The 20,182-nt window shown below is 37.5% G+C and overlaps 1 protein-coding gene and 1 long non-coding RNA gene across 9 annotated transcripts in view; both read right to left on the bottom strand.

Annotated features, from left to right (window-relative positions):
- LOC18424460 (general transcription and DNA repair factor IIH helicase/translocase subunit XPB1) overlaps positions 1 to 19,404 on the bottom strand; it is a 42,333-nt gene extending 22,929 nt beyond the window's left edge. For 6 of the 8 annotated variants that reach the window (XM_020661496.2, XM_011630706.3, XM_011630707.3 and 3 more), the window contains exons 1-12: positions 19,150 to 19,215; positions 18,992 to 19,035; positions 18,754 to 18,823; positions 18,479 to 18,647; positions 18,123 to 18,345; positions 17,960 to 18,019; positions 15,152 to 15,298; positions 14,935 to 15,015; positions 8,459 to 8,546; positions 4,816 to 5,153; positions 4,467 to 4,542; positions 4,176 to 4,369 (exon numbers count right to left, since the gene is read on the bottom strand). In XM_020661496.2, the coding sequence (XP_020517155.1) occupies positions 4,176 to 4,369; positions 4,467 to 4,542; positions 4,816 to 5,153; positions 8,459 to 8,546; positions 14,935 to 15,015; positions 15,152 to 15,298; positions 17,960 to 18,019; positions 18,123 to 18,345; positions 18,479 to 18,647; positions 18,754 to 18,823; positions 18,992 to 19,035; positions 19,150 to 19,162 (1,503 nt within the window). In that variant the 5' untranslated portion in view covers positions 19,163 to 19,215. Of the gene's footprint in view, positions 1 to 4,175; positions 4,370 to 4,466; positions 4,543 to 4,815; positions 5,154 to 8,458; positions 8,547 to 14,934; positions 15,016 to 15,151; positions 15,299 to 17,959; positions 18,020 to 18,122; positions 18,346 to 18,478; positions 18,648 to 18,753; positions 18,824 to 18,991; positions 19,036 to 19,149; positions 19,216 to 19,293 lie in introns of those variants that run through there. The other 2 variants (XM_088846525.1, XM_088846524.1) reach the window with 1 other exon arrangement.
- Positions 9,648 to 10,127, bottom strand: LOC148780414 (uncharacterized). Its single transcript, XR_016040560.1, has 2 exons — positions 10,017 to 10,127; positions 9,648 to 9,923 (listed from the first exon to the last, which is right to left on the bottom strand). It is a non-coding gene; the product is annotated as an uncharacterized LOC148780414 (long non-coding RNA).
- Positions 19,405 to 20,182: the final 778 nt, after the last annotated feature.

Below are 20,182 nucleotides of genomic sequence, written 5' to 3'. Positions count from 1 at the left end.
TAGAAATTGGAACATCACATCCATTTTATCTAATACATAGTTGTGGGAAACACCTGAGATTCCAAATCGTTTCACGAATTGACAATTGTGGAATCATGTCTAGCTAGAAGGTTCCTGCTTTTGGAATCAACGTCCGTACAAGGGGGAATGGCGGGAAACGAGATTCCTACTTTATAGGAATCGAGATTCAAACCAAGTGGAATCGAGATCCCTACATATATGAAATCAAGATTCTGTCCTCTTTGGAATTGAGTTTCTGACCTAAGTGGCATCGATCAATATGGAATAGAGATTCTTTAATACATGGAATTGAAATTACGATAAATTTAGAATCGAGTTTCTGATTCGATGCTTCACTTAGGTTTTAAATGTTTATTTTATAGTTCATGACCCTATGTTTGGTTTCTAATTTGATGGAGAGAGTATATGCGGAATCCAGATTCGACAAATGTAGAATCGAGATTCAACAATTGCATAATGGAGAATCAATAAATATCAGAAATGATATTCTATAAGTGTTGGAATCGAGATTCCTAAAAACAATTTCACATAATCCGTGAAGATTCCTTGTCAGAATTGCGGAATCAGGAATCCGAATGGGAATATCGCGACCTTAGGTGAGAGATTTTGGTAACTATGATATAAGATATAGACAGATAGTTGATATGTAGTTAATAGCCAAAGTTTGGCAATCCTCACAACCAAATCCAAGGGCACATTAGGCTAATGCTCAAGAGTTTACCTTGAATATGGTAAAGACCAAAATAATCATTGTCTTGAGCCCCTAGGTTGGATATTCATATCCATGACTCACTGCGTGCTTTCCTCTTGATGATAAAAGGTAGAAAATATCCATGCTAAAAAAATAAAAAACCGAACTGTCATGGAACATCAATCATCTCATTTGCTATGTGAAGACTGACAAAAAGTAAGAACATTCTCCATCTCTTACGACTATTGGATGCACAATTGAGGAAGGAACTGTTGGGATTATGTGGCCTTTAAAGGGCTTCAGAGCCTGTAATGAATGATATTATAATGATATCATACTCCAGTGAGAGGTCTATAAGTGCAAGGGCCAAATCCTCGAAATAAATACCCCAAGACCATATGATAGCCACATATATTGAAAATGATCGAAGGGATCAACGTGTACATATGCTGAAGCAAGGAACCCTTGCACCAAAATGGTAGGAATGCACATGTCCACCAAGACATGACTTGCTTTAAGGGGGCACACGTTAACAGCCCTACACCCATGGTACCAATTATTTTTTTATTAATTTTATTTTTAATTTAGAAATTTGCTTTTCATAAAATGAATATTTTTATTTTATCAACATGTATAAAAAATCATTTTGCTAAAAATTTAGTGCAAATAATTTTTTTGGGAAGGAAAGGGGCCATACACATGTCACATGGGACCCAATTACCAGGACCCACATGTGGAACCATTTTCCCTTTACTTGGAACATGGGGCCCTCCCCCTCCTTACTCTCCATACATCTTACTCTCTCTCCTAGGCTAACTTGGTGGGTAAGAGTAATGGATTTTGGGAGAAGATTTTAGAAAGAGGATATGGGATGTCCCATTCAAGGAAGCCTTATATTCCTCTTCAATTAAATTTGGTAAGAGGAGATGGTTCCAAAAGGTGGATGGAATATTTAGGAGAGAATAATTTTGGGGCAAGTTTGTTCGGAAGCAAAATTTCTTTATAACATTTAAAAAGTGTTCTAAAAAAATTATTATTTGCTGGATTTTCCAAGGAAACTAAGATAAGAGCACTAGATCCTTGTTACATTACGATGCCTAATTTAGGGAATGGATGGCTACTATTAAAAGCTTCTATGCGACCCATTGATCATCGCAGATCAACGATCCAGATTGCTCCTTCCTAAAGATGGCAAAACCCTAGCCCTAGCACTTCTATAAATAGGGATCTTCTCCTATCCTTCGAACACACAACTGAGATAGCCTGTCTCTCTCTTTTTTCTCCCTAGACATCCATGCCACACTCTTTCTCTCTCTCCATGCTGCACACATCCTAGCCCTAGCCTCTCTCTTTGCTGGCCCATAAGTGACCCAAAGGTGTCTTCTAGCTTGGTGCTTCACATCTATATTGTCTCCCATTCTCTAGATACCCAAGTTGAGATTTTTGTCATCCTTTGGTTCCTATTTGGAGAAGATTACAGCAAGGACCGCGATCGGACAGCCATTGTTTAGAGTTTTTAGATTAGTTACTGATTGGGAAAGAAATATTGTTAAAAAATAGCCGTCTTTTCAGTAAAAACACAAAACTGGGTTCTGCTTGTTGAAAGCATATCTATCCAGAGTGACATTTCTTCAGAAAACGTCATGGAGGCCAAGTCAGAAGATAAAGAATAAAGCTCAAAGTAGGAATCTAAAATATTCCAAATATTTTTAAAATGATGCAAGAAGAGAATGTTTTGCTTTGGGAATGACTGCTATGGTTCGACTGGTCCAGAAAGTTGTCTACTACAAGCAGACTCCAGTGTTTGGAATCAAAGGGAAAAGCATCCCACTAGGACCCAATGAATTGGTAGGTTTGATGTGGGTTTAGTTTGATATCACCTTAGAATTAAATTAACTGCAAATAAGGAGAAAAATTTCAGCACCAAGTATACATCGTTACCAAATGAAATACTTCTTATCTACTAAGAAACAATCCAAATTGTTTCTCTCACATAGCCAATTACAAATCCAAGATTATCTTGAAAACTATAGTGATTAGGCAGATGACTTGTATTTAAACTCACTTGTTTATGGATGTTTGCCTAGGCTCAACACAATGATGTCATGGTCGTGTATTTAAAAGAAAAAAAATATGAAGAATCTAAATACCCACCCTAACAAGCTCATTCAAACTTCAACTATAACCATGTTTTCCTTAATGTAAGGACAATCACAGAGATTATTCTTTAACGACAACAGTAAGTGCAAGCTTAATTGAATTGTTGCACAAATGCTCAAAAATGTAGATTATATCGATGTTATTGGATCATGTAGATTATATCAGCATGGTTTTTTTTATGGTTAACTTTCTAATCAATAATCAGCACTTCACAAAGACTTCACATAAGACCATTTCAGATAATCAGACCATGTTTTTCTTAACGTGAGGATGATCAAACAGATTATTCTTTAACGACAAGAATTAGTGCAAGCTTAACTCAATTATAGCACAAATGCTCAAAGAGGTCGATTATGCCCATATTATTCGAATCATTGATCAGCATGCTTTTTAACTGTCTAACAACTAATCAGCACTGCACAAAGACTTTGCACAATACCATCTCAGAGGATCAGACGTGGGTCAAAACCTGATTCCATGAACCTAATTAACAAGTTTGAGAACTAGAATTGCATAAATGCCATAAAAATACTGAGACCTCCTCTATGACCACTATAGAATGCCTTTTGCAATCGCAAACTCATGGGTGTCAACAAATATTCATTAAAGTATAACACATCCTAACAAGTTCATCCAATTTCACCAATAACCATGCCTTCTCTAAAGAAGTGACGACCGATAAGGTACATTTATACATTAGAGACAAAATTGAATTCCATGGTGCAAATTCAACCAAATTGTGCCACATAGGACAATCATATTTTTCAGACGTTGACAAATATGCTGAGATAGACCAAAAGCTCTCATCTCAGACCAGTAGCAGAAACTAGATTCTATCGAAAAAATAAACAAGCCAGGTTCCAACTGATAACAGAAAGACACGAATACCACTGCTTAAGGAAAACCTGAATAGTTACGAAGCCAAGCAACATGTAGCAGCAAACATATCAGCCAACCTAAAAGCCTTAGTCTCCCTCTAGTACCATATTAAAATATAAAACCGTACTACATCGTTTTTGCATCAAATACCAGGACCTTGACTTCCACCAGTGCAAAGCAAGTGAAACAACCCGTAAATAGAAAAATGGAAGGCATCTAAAATTTCAGTGGTACTTAAGACAAGCAAAGAAATTCAATTTCAAAGGCAGACAAAGTTGCAGCTGGTTAGTATCTGCTCAGAACTGCAAAATCAGTAGCTTTACAAATCACGGAAGCATACCGGTGTCGCACCCTGTTAAAAATCAATCATATGAAAACAAAAAATTTAGAAATGTACATGATCTTCTTTATGGAAAGAGAATACCTGTTTCTTTTTGGAATTTTCCTTCTTCAAATATTCTGCAAAGAATTCCTTTGTCATTGGACACCAAACCTCAGCACACTGCACATTAGCAATAAATCCTCCTTTGACCAAATCCAACCAGTTTGCTTCATATAGTTTGGGACCAATAAGGAAGTTCAAATCTGTGATACGTTCATCCTCTCTCACCAGTGTGGCTACAATATTGAAAAATCTCATTTTAGCACGAATTTGTAAACAGCAACCTCCAGAAAATGAGCAAAGCAGTTTTAAAAAATAAAAAATGATACAAACCAGTGAGCCCAAGTTTACAGTGCGATTTGGTGATGCTTAAGACCTTACGAAACATATGTGCTGGAACCACATGCACCTGTAATGCCAGTGCAGGGACAACAAGAGACAATAAAAAATAATCAGTTGTATGATTTATATAGTTCAGTACATGGTTTACAAGTTATAATAGTCAAATATTCTCTCCCAAAAGATAATCAAATACATGATGTCAGCATCAATCGATAAATTGCGTATATGTGTGCACGATGTCAGTAACTGAACAAGATCGCAAGGAAACTCAGTAGTCTAGAGTTTAGTAGCCATTATACAGGACAACTTGAAAAAGCAGTCATAAAAAACTAAAGATCACCTCATCCATCAGAAGCAAACCCCACTCTCTTTTCCGAATTTCCTCGATAATTTTCTCTGACTCTTCAGAACGTTTACCACCAAAAGCAACCATGTTATAAGTTGTCACAACCACACCAGCATTGCCACGAAATGTTTCCTTGCTATCAGAAGTAAAACGGCAAATTTGATCATCTCTAATAGTAGACCAAAGCTTAAACTGAAATGCCCACTGATCTACGGAAACAGCATTTGTTGCCAAGCAGAGGCAGCTCTTTTTAATCCGACAAGCTGCAGAAACACCAACAAGAGATTTCCCTGCTCCACAAGGGAGGACAATAATGCCAGATCTAGCTCTACCTGCAATAGAAAATACACAAGAACACTATTACAAAATATCATTCTCACACTGAGTTCACAGGGAGCAATATGTCACAAAGATAAGTCTTTTCATAGGAAACTGAAGAATAAAATATCACAACTATGTGAGAAATAGTCTGATTCCGCATAAAAACATCTGATTCCATTGGACTCAAATCAGCTGACAAAATCTAGGCAACTGAACTGTGGTAATGAACTGCTTTTGACTTTTAATGATTGGGAAGGGTCTTGTTTTCAACTCGATTCTTTCAAAAATGATTTCAATAGTTTCAGTGCGAAATCTACATGGAGATGGGAGTGAAAGTCCTCAAGATAAACACCTTCCTATACATTCTACTCGAAAACAGAACCTTAGTTACCCAGATCTCCCAACAACGGTGGCAATTCCCCTAAGAGAACTAAAAAAATCCCATATCGCAGGAACCATGACCCCTATCCAATATGGGTTAGTCAATGCACCCATATTCTTTATAAGTTTAAAGGAAGAAAGCAATACAAGCATGTCAAAACAAAAAAGAAAGCAAGAAACATATCAAAAAAAGAAAGCAATAAATGCTAGAGAAAAAGTAGAAAAGAAAAGAAAAAGAAAAAGCTACAATTATCAAAAACATGTTCCATAAATTTTTTCAAAGAGGAGATTCTTAAATCTGGTCAATCAATTGCATTTTGTAAGGGGCTGGTGGGTCTAACTTTTGTCACAAATGGTACAGGATTTTGACCCTGCATCTTTCCCAAAACTGTATGCAAGAGAGAGAATGATCTCTATCTCCCGCTCTCTTTATTTCTAAAGATATTTAGTTGAAACTTCATACTTTAGAAAAGTAAGAAGAGTGATATATGCAGAAAGGGGCTGGACTTGTCTATGATTTGACCAAAATAGCATCATTACTACTCAAAAATTTTAACTCCGCCAAGGCCGGTCCTAAGCCGGTCATGCCAGTCCCAAGCCCGGATAAAAGAGGAGGATTGTATTATGACGGGAAGCTAACGTAAAACTTTCCGACATCTTTTCATGAATTCTGAACCTATATTACACGCTCAAGCTAGGACATTCCCTATAGGCGACCCGCTGTAATGAGAAGAGATAGGGTGACTTATGGTCTGACTAAGGGTATGGACCTTGATAGAGCAGAATGGCGGAACAAGATTCAAGTAGCCAATGCCAAATAATTGGGATAAGGCTAGGATGATGATGATGATGATTACTCCAAAAGTTTATTTAAGTATTTATTTTTAAGTAAAAAAATACATTTTCTGATATATTAATTTTCCACTTTTTTGGATTTCTCCATTTCAAATATATTGATTGTGTTGGAACTTCCAAGCTAAGTTGCAAGCAACGATCTCCTGTTTCCACTCTCGCAGCCGCTACCGCCTCCAAAAACTATGAATAGATCTTGCTCAGTATTGAATAATTGCATTTGCGTCTACCAAGCTGAAAAATAAAAGGATCTGATGTTCTGAACAACATAAACATGTACAAGTGTGAAAGGCAACTTAGTTTCCTAGACATCTATAGGAAAGGCTAAATTGGATACACAGTCCACATAAATAACATTTGATAAACGTAGTTCTCCTCAAGTTGCTACATTGGTACTCTTACAAATTTGATCCGCACTAGTACAGTGACATACTTTGGCATCCACTAAAGCTCTAAGATACATTACATCATGTCAAGTCCCAAGAACCACACAAATACTCATCTAGAGTAGAGAATATCATAAGCCACAATCTTGTTATAAGTAAGAATCCACTACCACTAAAACAACTTTTTTTTTTGGGTAAAGAAACAAAAACAACATTCTGGTTCTCACAAGTCTGTCAGCCCTTCTGTCTAGCAAATCAGTGACATTCTAATGGACATGTATTCCATTTTTGTTCAAGCTCATCTAGTTCTTTTTAAAGAAGTCATCTCTCCTAATCCAAGAGAGATACCTTTAACTCATGAGAACTTGGGTTTTCATCCTTGGATTAGACCGGCCAAAGGCTTCAACTGTCATTTGAAAGCGAAAAAGCAGCAATACAGAGAGCTATGCCTACTGAAAACTAGTACATTTCATAACAACAAACTTCATCCGACTTCTTCTGGTATTCGCTTCTAATGCTAGTTTTCTTTTCCTTTTTTTTTTTTTTTGGGTTTACCTTCATCTCTATAGCCTCTTTGTGATTAAGGTACTAGTGGGAGCATTCGAAAGGTCTTGTCATCAATACATGAAATGAAGTAACAGTATCTAGCTGTCAACATGCAATTCCATGGCATTCATTATGGAAGCAATATCAATAGAGATGGGCACAGATTGGGGATTGGGGATACGTTCAGCATCTCCCAAAACCAAAGACATGATACAAGCATACAAACCAGGGAGTAGTGATCCATATGTAACAAAGCTTATTATGTGAGCTTATGTGATACATATATTATCATACGTAGTACATAGTGTAATGATAAAGCACATAATTTTCGTAATATTTTGGACATGGCATATTTTTATATATACTACATTGAAATGTTAACATATTCATATTATTCGTAACAAACATCACAAGCATTGATCTACCATAGCACATTTATTTATATTACATTTTTATATGTATATTGTTTTATACTTACTGCATAATATCCTAGGACTATCCATTAATGTAACCGTGTAGCATTATGTAACTTTATACATAACTTCAAAACTATTTGAAGACAAATTTATGAAAATATGAAACAAATAAAAACCTGCACAAAAGTGAACTCCAAACAAAACAACTATAGAACTAAATTTTTAAAACTAGATTAATCTTATATCATCATAAAAAGTTCCTTCCATATTACTAGCAAAAACCCCTTTTCATATTAATATCAGAAAAACTAAATTTTTGAAACTACATTAATCTTATATCATCATAAAAAGTTTTTTCCATATTACTAGCAAAACCCCTTTTCATATTAAGATCAGAAAAACATTGAAAATACAATACCAGTTAACAAATAAAGAAAAATAATGGATGGAGCATTATTATATGAGAGAGACTGATAGCCGCATGACACAAAAGAAAGAGCAAGCAATCAAACAGGGGCATCCCATGTTCTAAAATGATCGGTAAGTAATGGATCAAGTGATCCTAAGCACTTCATTTTGCCAAGAGAGAAACAGTACGATATTCTCACTTCCTCTGTCTCATTCCATGTTATCAACATACGTTTGACAACTTCCTCAATATTTAAAAATACTTACTTGTGCTCTTAGCCAACAGAACATAATAGTTAGAAGACTAGTGCAAATGATAGGATGTACCATTTCCAAACATCTTGCTGAGACTCTTCTCTTGGTAAGGTCGGGGTTGTGCATGGGGCTTCAACTCCATGTTCAAGTCAGGATTCACCTGCATTTTCTCAACAATATTATAAATCCAGCATCAAGAAGAATGACTTTCAAGTCGCAAGAATTCTACAAGATCAAGTGATAAGTATCTCACAAGAAATAACATTACTTTGGCTACGTTAAAAAAAAATAGTGCTCACACAATCAAGCGACACACATATAGAATATTCTCACTCAAAGATCTTCATTTAATATTATGACATTTGGAGGACGTTAATACAAGAAAATACAACTGAGGCAGTGCACATAGAAGCGAAGTATTTCCACACCATGTTTCTCCCATTGAACCAATCATTTTAAAATTCCTGGATGACATTTCACTACAGGTTTAACACCTCATACTAAAGTTTATCAAGTTTATCAAGTTTAAGGAAAGACAGATCCTCCAATCATGAGGAAATGAAACAGGTCAGGTGTAAGATCTCATTGACTTCTACTGCTTCTTTCAAGATGGTGATTTCCAGACTGAGAGACTATAAAATCCTAGCTAGAAACATATCCGTAATCATGCGTAGTTTCATAAAGGCTCAGATTGCTTTTGCTAAAACAAAATCCAAGGATGTTAGAAACTTGGAATTTTCAAACTTAAATGATTCTCCAATCTTTTGTTCTAATTCCTTTCCAAAAGCTTTGGGGGGTCTAATTTTGGAGTTCTAAAGACCACTTTGGTTGGCCAGCATTACAGGTACCAGTGGAGGGAGTAAGACATTTGGTAAAAGACCTTGAAAACGGCCAGTGGATTCAATTGCATTCCCAATCCTAATGTCAGAAGAAAAAGAAATAGGAAGGCCAACATTAACAGTGGGTTTGAAAAAGATGATCCAAATCTGGTATTCTAGCACACCGTGCAGTTCAAAGAAAGGGAATAGGCCAATTTGGGCTGGATGGGAAGGTACCAATCTTTCCTATTAGTGCAAGGCTCCAAGCCATTACTAAGGTTGCACACTATTTCAAACAGATGGACAAATGGAAGGAATAATATTGAAATTTCTTAGTTTAATAATCTACAATGGTTATAGGAAAAATTCACACTTCGGAGCAAGTGAACAATGTGCAGCTACTGCTACAATGTTAGATGTCATAGAGACATAGACCAACTCAAAAACAAAAAGAATTAAATAAATGCATAAAGATGTCAAATGTTACAGTACCAACTTATAGTTTAACATATTACACAGTCACCTTTTCCCAATAAAGATGTCGAATGTTACAATGCCCAGTGTTCTTCTTACTATAGTGAAACATATTGCAGAAGAGAATGTTTGGAAGTGGAATAAGAAACTTAACAACCAAAGATCTCTCTATTCTCCTCCTTAACCCCAACAAATGTTCGTTTTGAACTAGCCATGAGTGATCCCTTTCATGCAAGCTTTGAATCCTGTTGAGTGAAGAAGAATGGAATCTGGCATAAGGAAGCCTATCAACTAAAAAACACTAATAACAGGCAGCCAACCTAATATCAAATCCACACCTGTTCCAGCTTTATTGGCCACACATCTGCTTGTCCAGTATGTGACTCCCAATAGTTTGTAAAACCTCCTTCTTACTTGTGTTAATGCCTCATTTGAATTAACAACCGCCTCTGCACATCATGGTACTTCAAGATTATTTTTTCTTTATTTATTGTTCTTATTGAATATTATGTAATTTTAAAAACTGGAAAATGATTTTAGGCACATGTTAAATATGAAAAGCAAGTGGCATGTGCACATGTGTGAGCCCTTCTAGAAGGGTCATAGGGTTTGATATTTCAATCTAAACCCTAAGAGCATGTGCTAATTGTGTACTTAACCAACTTGCACATGTGGCATCTTTTGGTTGGCCTTGCTTTTTCAAAATGGAGGAAAAATTTTAAATTTGATTTTTGCTGGAATTATGCCTAATTACCTCAAGGGTATGCCCTCCAACTAGGTTTTAAATTCAATTATTTGGAAAGAACAAGGGTATTTTTATACAAGGGGAATTTGGAGTGTTTTAAAAAGGAGGATAAAGGTGTTTAAATCCATGCCACACATCAAGATGGCATGATGATGGATGGTGGGCAAGGATCAAGTCTCTCTTTGTAGCCATAGGATGATGACATGGAAGGCCTAGATTCATCTATCTATAAGCATCCATACACTTGGTGGCTAAAAGCCTATAAATACGCCCTTACGCATTCATTCCTACACAATTGAGTTCATAGTTTCTCTAAGTGGCACGCTTCTCTCTCTATCTCCTAGTGTGGTATGCCCAAGCCAATTCCTCTCTTTCTCTCTCTTCCTCCGTGAGATCAAACTTGAGTTACGTGAGAGATCAATTCGTGAGAGAAAGATCCATTGATGGCTCCATTGGTGATCAATTCAAGCTCAATTAAAGCCATGGATGATCTAGCAACCAAGAAGTTCTTCAATTGAGTAAGATCTAATCCTTCTTCCATTGATTTTGAAGTTTTCTTGCTATAAAATTAAAATTTAATGCAAGGTCTTTTTATCTTTAAGTGCCAGTTTGGATGCACCCAAAATTGGAATATTTTTGGATTGCAATCCAAAAATCTTGTGAAACGGACTTTGAACCATTTGGATAACTGCAAGATTTTGCTAGATTTTTAGGTTGAAAGAAAAAAAAACTCTAGTGTCAAGGCAAAAGCTATCGTTCAAAAAAATTCAAGTTTGAATTGAAGTTTTCGGATGAAAGTGCAGCTTTCACTCACCCGTGCAACCCCCACACCCAGCTTTCTCGCTATTTACCCATGACCCAACTCCCTTGCTCTCTCTCTCTCTCTCTCTCTAATTGCAAACCCAAAAACCCAAGTCTCTCTAGCACCCTGCTACCCACCTCTCTCTCTCTCTCTCTCTCTCTCTCTCTCTCTCTCTCTCTCTCTCTCTCTCTCTCTCTAAGAATCTCCTCTGGTGCTGCTAATGGTTTAGTGGCACCAAGCATCTGTATCGACTGAAGTCCATGACATGCTCGTTCAATGGTTCTTCTGGTTCTACCTCCATTTCTCCTTCAGTTAATAATCAGAGTCCACATTTCCTCCCAACCCGAAGCCATGAAAGCAGAAACCCTAGTTTTCTAGCCAAAAAAAAAGGTCTTTTGCAGAGAACACCAGTGTTCATCAAAAATAACATGAACCCCAAATTTGCAAAGACGGACAAGTTCTCGCAAAAAACCCTAGGGTTCATCAGAATCAACGGAAACCCTACATTTGGAGCGAGGGTAAGCTTAATACACTGAACCAAAATATGCAGAGAGAGAAAAGAGATCAGGAGAGGTAAGAGGGGAGGAGGGAGAGACCATTTGGTAAGGCGCAGGATTTGTGACAAAGTAATACCAATCCATAGTAGGAGCTAAAATAAAATACTCGACTTTATAAGAATAGAAAAGAGGCTTTGTATTTCTTTCAATTGGCATGTGAAAAATTTGCAATTTTTATGGATAACAAATTCCTTATATTTAACATCCAAACTGGCCCTAAAGTTCTTGATTCATAATTCCATGATCTAAGACTGATTTATATAGTTGATGGCTTCATCCATGCTTGATTGATCTAGTTTCCATGAGATTTCTTTTGTCGTTTATGGTGTTTAATTGAGTGATATATTTCTGAGATTTTGACATTAGGATCAGTCAATTAAAACTCCTAATTGATGGATCGAAATGGTGATTTCACATCCATACAGTTGATGGCTTCATCCATGCTTGATTGATCTAGTTTCCATGAGTCTTCTTTGTGAATTAGGACTGATATTCCTCTCGGATTTTGACATCAAGATCAGTCAATTATATCTCATATTTGATGGATCTAAATGGTGATTTTATAAGGTGAGACTATGGTGAAATTTCCTCGTCATACTTGTGAAATTTGAAACCGGTTGTTAGATCTAGTCGCTCCTTCTCCCCCACGTGGCCACTATTTGTTTTACCATTTTGATCTTTGAAAATACCTTCTATGTTTTCGAGTGTATATCAGTAGATGATTGGCTTTCCACCTTTGATACATTGAACTTGCCCAGAATTTAAGATATGTCATCACATGTCACCCTATGACACATGGTGAGACCTACTGCCACCCGAGATCTCCGATTGGCTTCCCATGATCATGTTGCATGGTTTACTTTAGTATTTGTGCATTTGTGACTTGGAGATCACGATTTGATGAGTTTTATGGTGTATAATTTGGCATTGTAAATTTGTATGGTGCTGAATTTTTAAAAAACATCTCATACAACTATCGTAAATTGATCTCCTTTGTGTAGTCTTGAGTTGTCTTGGACAAGAGACCCAAATTGAGTTGTATCCTCTTTACATTGAGTGTGTAAGAAGTGTTTGATGACTGAAAGTTCATTGATGTGGCTGTAATTGAGGATCGTAATGCCATTTGTGCTGTAACTCGTAAGAATTTTGAGTTGTATAGTCAAGATTATCATACATTGTCAAGTATAAGTTCTTGTCTTTCGGTTTCTATACACTCTTAGTACTTTGCATCCCTAAATAATTACCTATGGCAGTTGGTGATTAGGAAGAAATCCGGCCTCGACAAATCTGGTTGGCTCCCTAGATCCATGCCCAACCGTGCTTTGGGGGCTTGGAAAAGCATCGCTAGGAGTCGATATTCCTTTATGAGTTTCAAAACATTCGGCCCAGGAAGGCACTTCAGAACTCATTGGGGGGACTTTGGTGAGGGAACCCTATTTTCAGAAGGGCGCTCACTAATGAAGAATCCAAAGAACTAGCCAGCCTCATGTTGCAACTTGTCCCTGTTACCTGAGAGAGGCAGGTGGTCTCCCTCTCCCAGTGGCAACTTCACTGTCCCGTCCTTCTTCAAGGCCTCCAACAAGAGCTCCCACCCCTTCTCAAACCGACAGTGTGGAATATCCATATCCCCCATAAGATTCAAGCTTTCAATTCGATGCTACTGTCAGATAGCGCTCTGGCGATGAACCACCGACAGCACAGGTACTTGTAAATGCCAAATTGATGGGTCATTCATCTGCAAGATGAGGAAAATATTGGCCATCTATTCTTACACTGCATGGCAGCTTCAAATCTACAGTCCTAGCTCCTTTCTTGCGGTTGATCTTAGTCCACATCGCAATCCATCAAACAAAATTCCACTCTTCCACACCCCCCCTCGCCACTAGGGAAGCATGGGAGGGCTGGTCTATTCTTGCCGAGGTCCAATATGGACAGAGAGAAGCTCTGAGATTTTCAAAGTAAAAGCTTCCAGCCTTATATCCATGCATGACCGCATAAAAACACTCACAACCTTCGAGGGCCAAGGACTACAAAAGTCTATACACCTCATTAGCTTCAACCTTTGTGAATAACCGGATGGACATCAATGGTTGCTAGCCTGGCAACTGGGCCTAGTTGGTTACAGAGGGTATCCTACAAGGTCACCAACGAAAACCTCTATTTTTCTACTCTGAGTATATTGGCTTAGTCGATTCAACCATGACAAATCATCGCCCTCCTCGAAGGACTGAAAAGAACCATCATTTTTTGTATCCAATACGATAACCTCATAGTAGACGGGGACTCTCAAAACATCATTTGGTGAGCGTCCAGAGAAGCAACTTGCTCATGGAGACATGCTACTCAGTTTGATACATTCTCTCCATGTAAGAACATCCAGGTCTTGTCCACCCACATGTTGAGGAAGGTCAACCAGACTGCTGACCTTTTAGCAAAAGAAGGAGCTGCTATGGGCCCGATAGTACCACCAGTTCACACCGAAGACGACCAATCCCCCCTGTCTAACCTCCTTTCTTTCTACTCTCTTCCCAATCTCCAATTTCTGTCTAATCCATTTTGTCTCTACTCTCTTCCACCTCCCTACTCTATCTTCATTTTATCTCCACCCCTCATATATTCACAACTTTTTGGCACTGTGACTGTACAGAATATACTCATGTAACCACAACAGCCCCCCCTCCCGCCCACCCCCCCCCCCCCCCCCCATCCACCTTCTCTCCTCCTTTTCTCTTCCTTTTCTACTTCTACAACAAGGGACATGTACATACCCCAATTTTGTTATTACTCGTGCCTGAGCACCTGACATATGGGTGACAGCTTTTTGACTAAAGATCTGATGTAACATTTATGATATATTAATACAGTCACATATTTCTCAAAAAGAAAAAGAAAAGGAGCATGCACCAAAACAAATAGAACCTCTGAATAATTTTTCTTTGGGAGACACGAATCTCTAAATATTATAGTTTTTTCAGCCAATTATCACAAATTCCAAGATATAAAAACATTTCAACCATTAAAAATGATTAGAAAGTTTCATCCTAAATGACAGGACAGCAGCCACCGCTCAACAGAAACTAGTGTGTCCAAGAATTCAAAAATTTCAATATTCAAATAAATTTTGAGTATATCATAGACAAGCCAAAACTTACAGTGTCATTTCTGAAGTCATATTCCTCCAGCATTGGAAAATTCAAAGCATTAGGTAAACAACGTTGCTTCACCTGTTCAACCTGAGAATTAAAAAAAAAATCAATTTCAAAGCGAAATTCATGGAAACATGACAAGGTCACTCATATGAAATTTGACCAAAACTACTGAGGTACTTGAACCATGTGCCTAAGAGTAAGACTCAGTCAAGAAGTGCACCTGAGCAGGATCAATTTCAAAGGAATGGGTTTCCTTCTCTTCAGCTGCTGCTGCCACATCTACTTCATCAAGCAACTCCTGATGACCACCTTCTATTTCACCCATTGTTTTGCTAACTGTAAATGCATCCCCATGCAATGTAGATGCCTACAATATGCTACAACAGATAAGCTAAAAGATCCTGAAAAAAACAAAAAGCTTCACTCCTATAGCAATTATGATTAGCATGGAACAGCAATCTTAACAGCTGCCGATCAAAGATAGATGCATCAAAAAACTATAGAAAATGCAAGTTGGTCATGTTCACATCGATATGAAAAATATATATGGACATGATGTAACCCATCAAAGGTCAAGGAAGACCAATAGAGAAATATTGATCACTCATTTACAGATATAAACAAGATGTTTATCAACAGGGGGGAAAAATGAAACGTTCGATATGGAAAGAATGGCATGCTCTGATATAAACCCCAAAATGCAAATTCTGTCCACATGCCACGGCATCCACATTTTCCATTTGCATGCATAAATGTATGCAGGGGTCTGAATTTCAAGGTGTACTACATTATACTGTAGAGTATATCCCACATGATCACACTAACAACATAGGTACTTTACATCCAATGACCCACCTTTGATTTGAAGAATTGTTTGACAATTGTCCTCAGGGACCCCAAATCAGAATTACATTCAGTTAGATTCCTATTCTGCCACTAATGCTATCAAAGCATGGAAACAAAAGCAATCTAATAAAGCATCATAATGTATTTAGCCATCAATTGCCACAAATGTTGTTTCAGACATTCCAGCTATGTAATATTCTTTTTCGGAGTCGATGCTTCACATAGTCCCAGAGAAGGTTAGAAGGTTGGAATCTAGATTCCATATCACAAAATTTGTGATTCGTAGTTGTACAACAATATGATTCAACACGTGCGAGATGTTGATTCCAATTTTTTAGGAATCGCGAATCCATGTTGTTTAGAAGCGAGTGCCAGATCGTCAAAAGGCAAAGTTCTTCAATGCACCGAACAATGTTTCTATCAACATCAAATAAGTTCTAACGACACGCAATCAAGATTCAAATGCAAATGTTGAATGAAATAAGCTCACAAATTGTATGTTGCAGAAGAAGCTCCAAGAACCGATTCTATGTTACCAGAGGAGTTCCACAAACCCCTTACGTATCATGTTACAATTTTATACGGTTAAATACCCATGATTTGGGTTTCAAGACTGTGATGTTGTGAGAGCCAAAAAGCCTTAATAAACTTCCTAGATGAATCCATGTACAATAATCTTTGCCAAGTCACCCAATAGATTTATCAATCTATAAATCACAAAGTGGGAGGCAGTCCAACCTCAAGGTACGGCGTTTGGGTGGCAACCCCACCTCAAGGTAAGACGTTCATATAGAATGCTTGCAGTAACCAAATGCTTATTATTGGTCAGTACTACACCAAATAAAGGATTCTGTGGGGCATGTTAAAAGGGTGATCAATAAATATACTTATTAATGATCATTCATTAAACTAAGTAAAATGCTTATCACTCATTGTCTTATTGTATATTTGGTAGGGCATGGACTCAGACCCCTAAAAGAAAAAAAAAAAGGAAATGGATTAACGGTGATCAAAATTCATAGCCACTTGCGGTCTTTGGATTTTGAGAAAAATACAACATCTTGATCTTTCAAGCTAATACCAAGCTATGGTATCTGCTTGGTTTACATAGATAATTTGGGTCAAGCTATCATATCATCTATGTAAAACGTTAAATCTTTTCTAGCAAAATACTTCTCTCTTATACCGGAGTGGATTGGTACACGATTCCTAAATTGTGGGAATCTCGATTCCCAATTGATGGGGACAATGATTCCAGTAATGTAGCAATCACAATTCCTATTTCGTTGAATTGCTATTTCGGAAGTCATTGAACTATGTGGGGTTATGTGCAATTCCTGAAAGGTAGGAGATTTAATTCCAATAGGGATTTGAATCATACAAATAAGAAGCACGGCTCTTATTTTATTCGATCACAATTCCTATTACTGAGAATCACGCCTCCGATGGTTTCATTGTACGGATGGCGATTACAAGATTATAAATCATTGAGCACATGCAATTCCGTGAATTTGCTTCCTGAAATGAATTGGAATCACAGGCGTTTCCAACAACCATGCCCTAGATCCCTTCCAAACAGTTCTTGAAAACTATATCGTCCAACATCTAAGCCAGTATATTTAAACATGACAAAGGCATCGAGAGGAATCTTAATAAGAACTTGTATATTGTATTTCTTTAGGAATGCAAAAGACCACAAATTGTAACACAATTTTCTGTTACAACATAATGATAGATCAATGGACATTCAAAAGTACATTACATATAAACATGTGTGAAAATGAGCATTATACTATTTTTCTGAAGTACAAGCCATCTATGTCAGCATCTAATCCACATTTCCATGCAAAGATGATTATGCCAGAACAAAAAAAAAATGAAGGATAGCTGATGAGGGATTTCAACACAAATGGAAAGCGAGTTGAGCCCAAAACAAAGTTATAAATGGCCACCTAAATGATCAGTTAACTTGAGAAACTAAGAAACCAGAGAGAGGCTAAATGGATCAGTTAACTTGAGAAACTAAGAAACAAGAGAGGAGAGAGGAGGGGGGGGGCAGACAGAGATGGGGGGGGGAGGGGGAGAGAGAGAGGGAGGGGGAGACAGAGAGGGAGAGGGAGAGGGGAGGGGGGAGACAGAGAGAGATAGAGAGAGAGAGACTCATCCATAGAAATAGGATTACCTGGTCAGAGGAAATTCTTGCCCCAGCAATAGTACCATCCCTGAGAAGGGTCTTCAAAACCTACAAGTTTGGCCTTTGTCAGCAATATGCACTCACAAGTCACATCAATCACAAATTGCCTCCAAAACACAAAAGAAATACAACGATGGAATCCCAGTAATACCTCAGGAAATGGCGATTCAACAAAGTAACGATTTTTCTTGAGGACCAGCTTCACTTTTCCATAATTTGCAGTGGAACCATGGATGAAATCGATCATCTCTCTAGGAAGTTTTGTCTTCGACAATTTGTTCAGAACTGATATTATGGTTTCGGTTTCGAGCCCCACAGATACAGCAGCATACAATGAATGGGGCGTCAGGTTGTATTCATGCATTGATTCTGGCCTGCACATGGTCGAAGGAAGCAACACTCACCCAATCAGAAAACAAACAAGAGAGAGTGGAATTATGTTTTTATAAGCTCCGAGAGAAGCTGAACATCCAAAAAACAAAAACTCAGAGAGGAGCTGAGCTATACCTACATACAGGTTCGGCAATTGCAATGAGGAAATCGTAAGCTTGTTTGTACAATGGAGAGAAGGTCTCGAGAAAAATTCGCCCATCTGCGCAAGCCCACAAAGGTCTATTGGAGTGATCAAGCTTTAGTTCCAGTTTAGTGAAGTCCCTCTTCTTTCCTTCTTGTAGGCCTGCAAAATCGTTCTAATGCTGAATTTCCAGACCAAGAAAACCTAGAAAATCCTGCTAACAGGGATTTCGAAGTTCCTAGTTATGGAGAAGAGAGAGAGAGCATACCATCCCGAGAACTATCTTCAGCATCGGCAAAATCTGTGTCCTCGTCAATGCCAAAATCTTTGAAATCATCCTATGAAGAACACAAACGATCATTAAAAACATTAAGCAATTGAATCAAGGTAAGAATAGCAATCGATGGAAATGGAAAGGAATCAAGGCAAGAAAATTGCAGAAGCTTTGAATTCTTGAAATTGAAAAAACAAACGAAAACAGCGAAGGCTTCAAATTTTTAGGCTACCTTTGAAGACACCTTCAGTCTCTTGATCTGCCGACCTTTCTCGCCTGCAAATTACAGAAATTTACTCAAATCAGAGAATGAGAAAAATAAAGCGAGTAATTGCTAGAGAGAAAAAAATCATTTGCAGCCCTAATTCAAAGGTCTCTGAAGAACCCTACCTTGTCCCCCCATCGCCCTTTAGGCTGAAGCGTAAGACTCTGCAGCAGGAAGTGTGAGAAATGCTCGGGTAGAGAGAAAAACAGACAACGTTTAAATGGCGTAACGACACTACAGGGGAAAGCCCAATTTTGATTAGAGAATACCTTGGCGGTTCCATGGACATCACTGGATGGTGGGTGGCAACGGGTCGGTAGACCGGACCCGAAGTTATCGGACCGCACCTGACTGGACTTGGCCCAGACTACCCATCCTGATTAGATCCGACCTATAAATAAATAAAAAATATTTAAATGTTATGTTTATATATATGTATTATTTAAATATTATTATTAGTTAAATATATATTTAAGTATTATAATTAATATATAGTTATATATATTTAAATATTATTAAAATATTATTTAAAAACTAATGCCATTTGAGTACGGTCCAGGTCGAGTCTACATGGATTTAGACACGGACTTGAATAGTATTCTGATCCAAATCTTGAACCCAAATCCAACCCGCTAAGTCCACCTATACTCGGACCCGTGTTAAGTCGGGTAATCAGGTCCGAGGTCTGATCTGAGTCTATTGCCACCCCTAGCTCCAGTGCTTGCTGGAGGTGCGCCTTACTTTGATTATTCAAGTCTGCAATGTTATGCAAACCTCACCCTTTTTAAAAATTAAAAAAAAAAAATGGCCTTTTAAAAAGGGAAAAAGTTTATATAGAGCTGAGGTTCTAAACAATCAAATTCGAGCCCACCTCAAAAATTTCACTAGAAGATATTGTTTTGATGCCCAAATATCATCAAATTCATCATCTCGATATCAAGATTCATGGACATGATAACAAAATGGATTTCAAGTTTTGGAAATAGTGTATTTTATAACGCACTTTTGGACGGTCAAATTTCAAGATTTTCAAGTTTTCATAGATCTCTCGATCTACATTATTTTTAAAGTTTTAAACTTTATAAATAAAGATGAAAATATATTTTAAGGCTATCAAAAAGATTTTCGGTATTAAAACCATATTTCTTGACACTATTT

This window comes from Amborella trichopoda, chromosome 9 (genome assembly GCF_054954075.1).
Source record: "Amborella trichopoda isolate Santa Cruz 75 chromosome 9, AtrichopodaSantaCruz75HAP2 v2.0, whole genome shotgun sequence".
In the NCBI taxonomy this organism is placed as follows: Eukaryota; Viridiplantae; Streptophyta; class Magnoliopsida; order Amborellales; family Amborellaceae; genus Amborella; species Amborella trichopoda.
The sequence above is the reverse complement of the archived record's forward strand: the minus strand, read 5'-3'. Positions and strand labels throughout refer to the sequence as shown.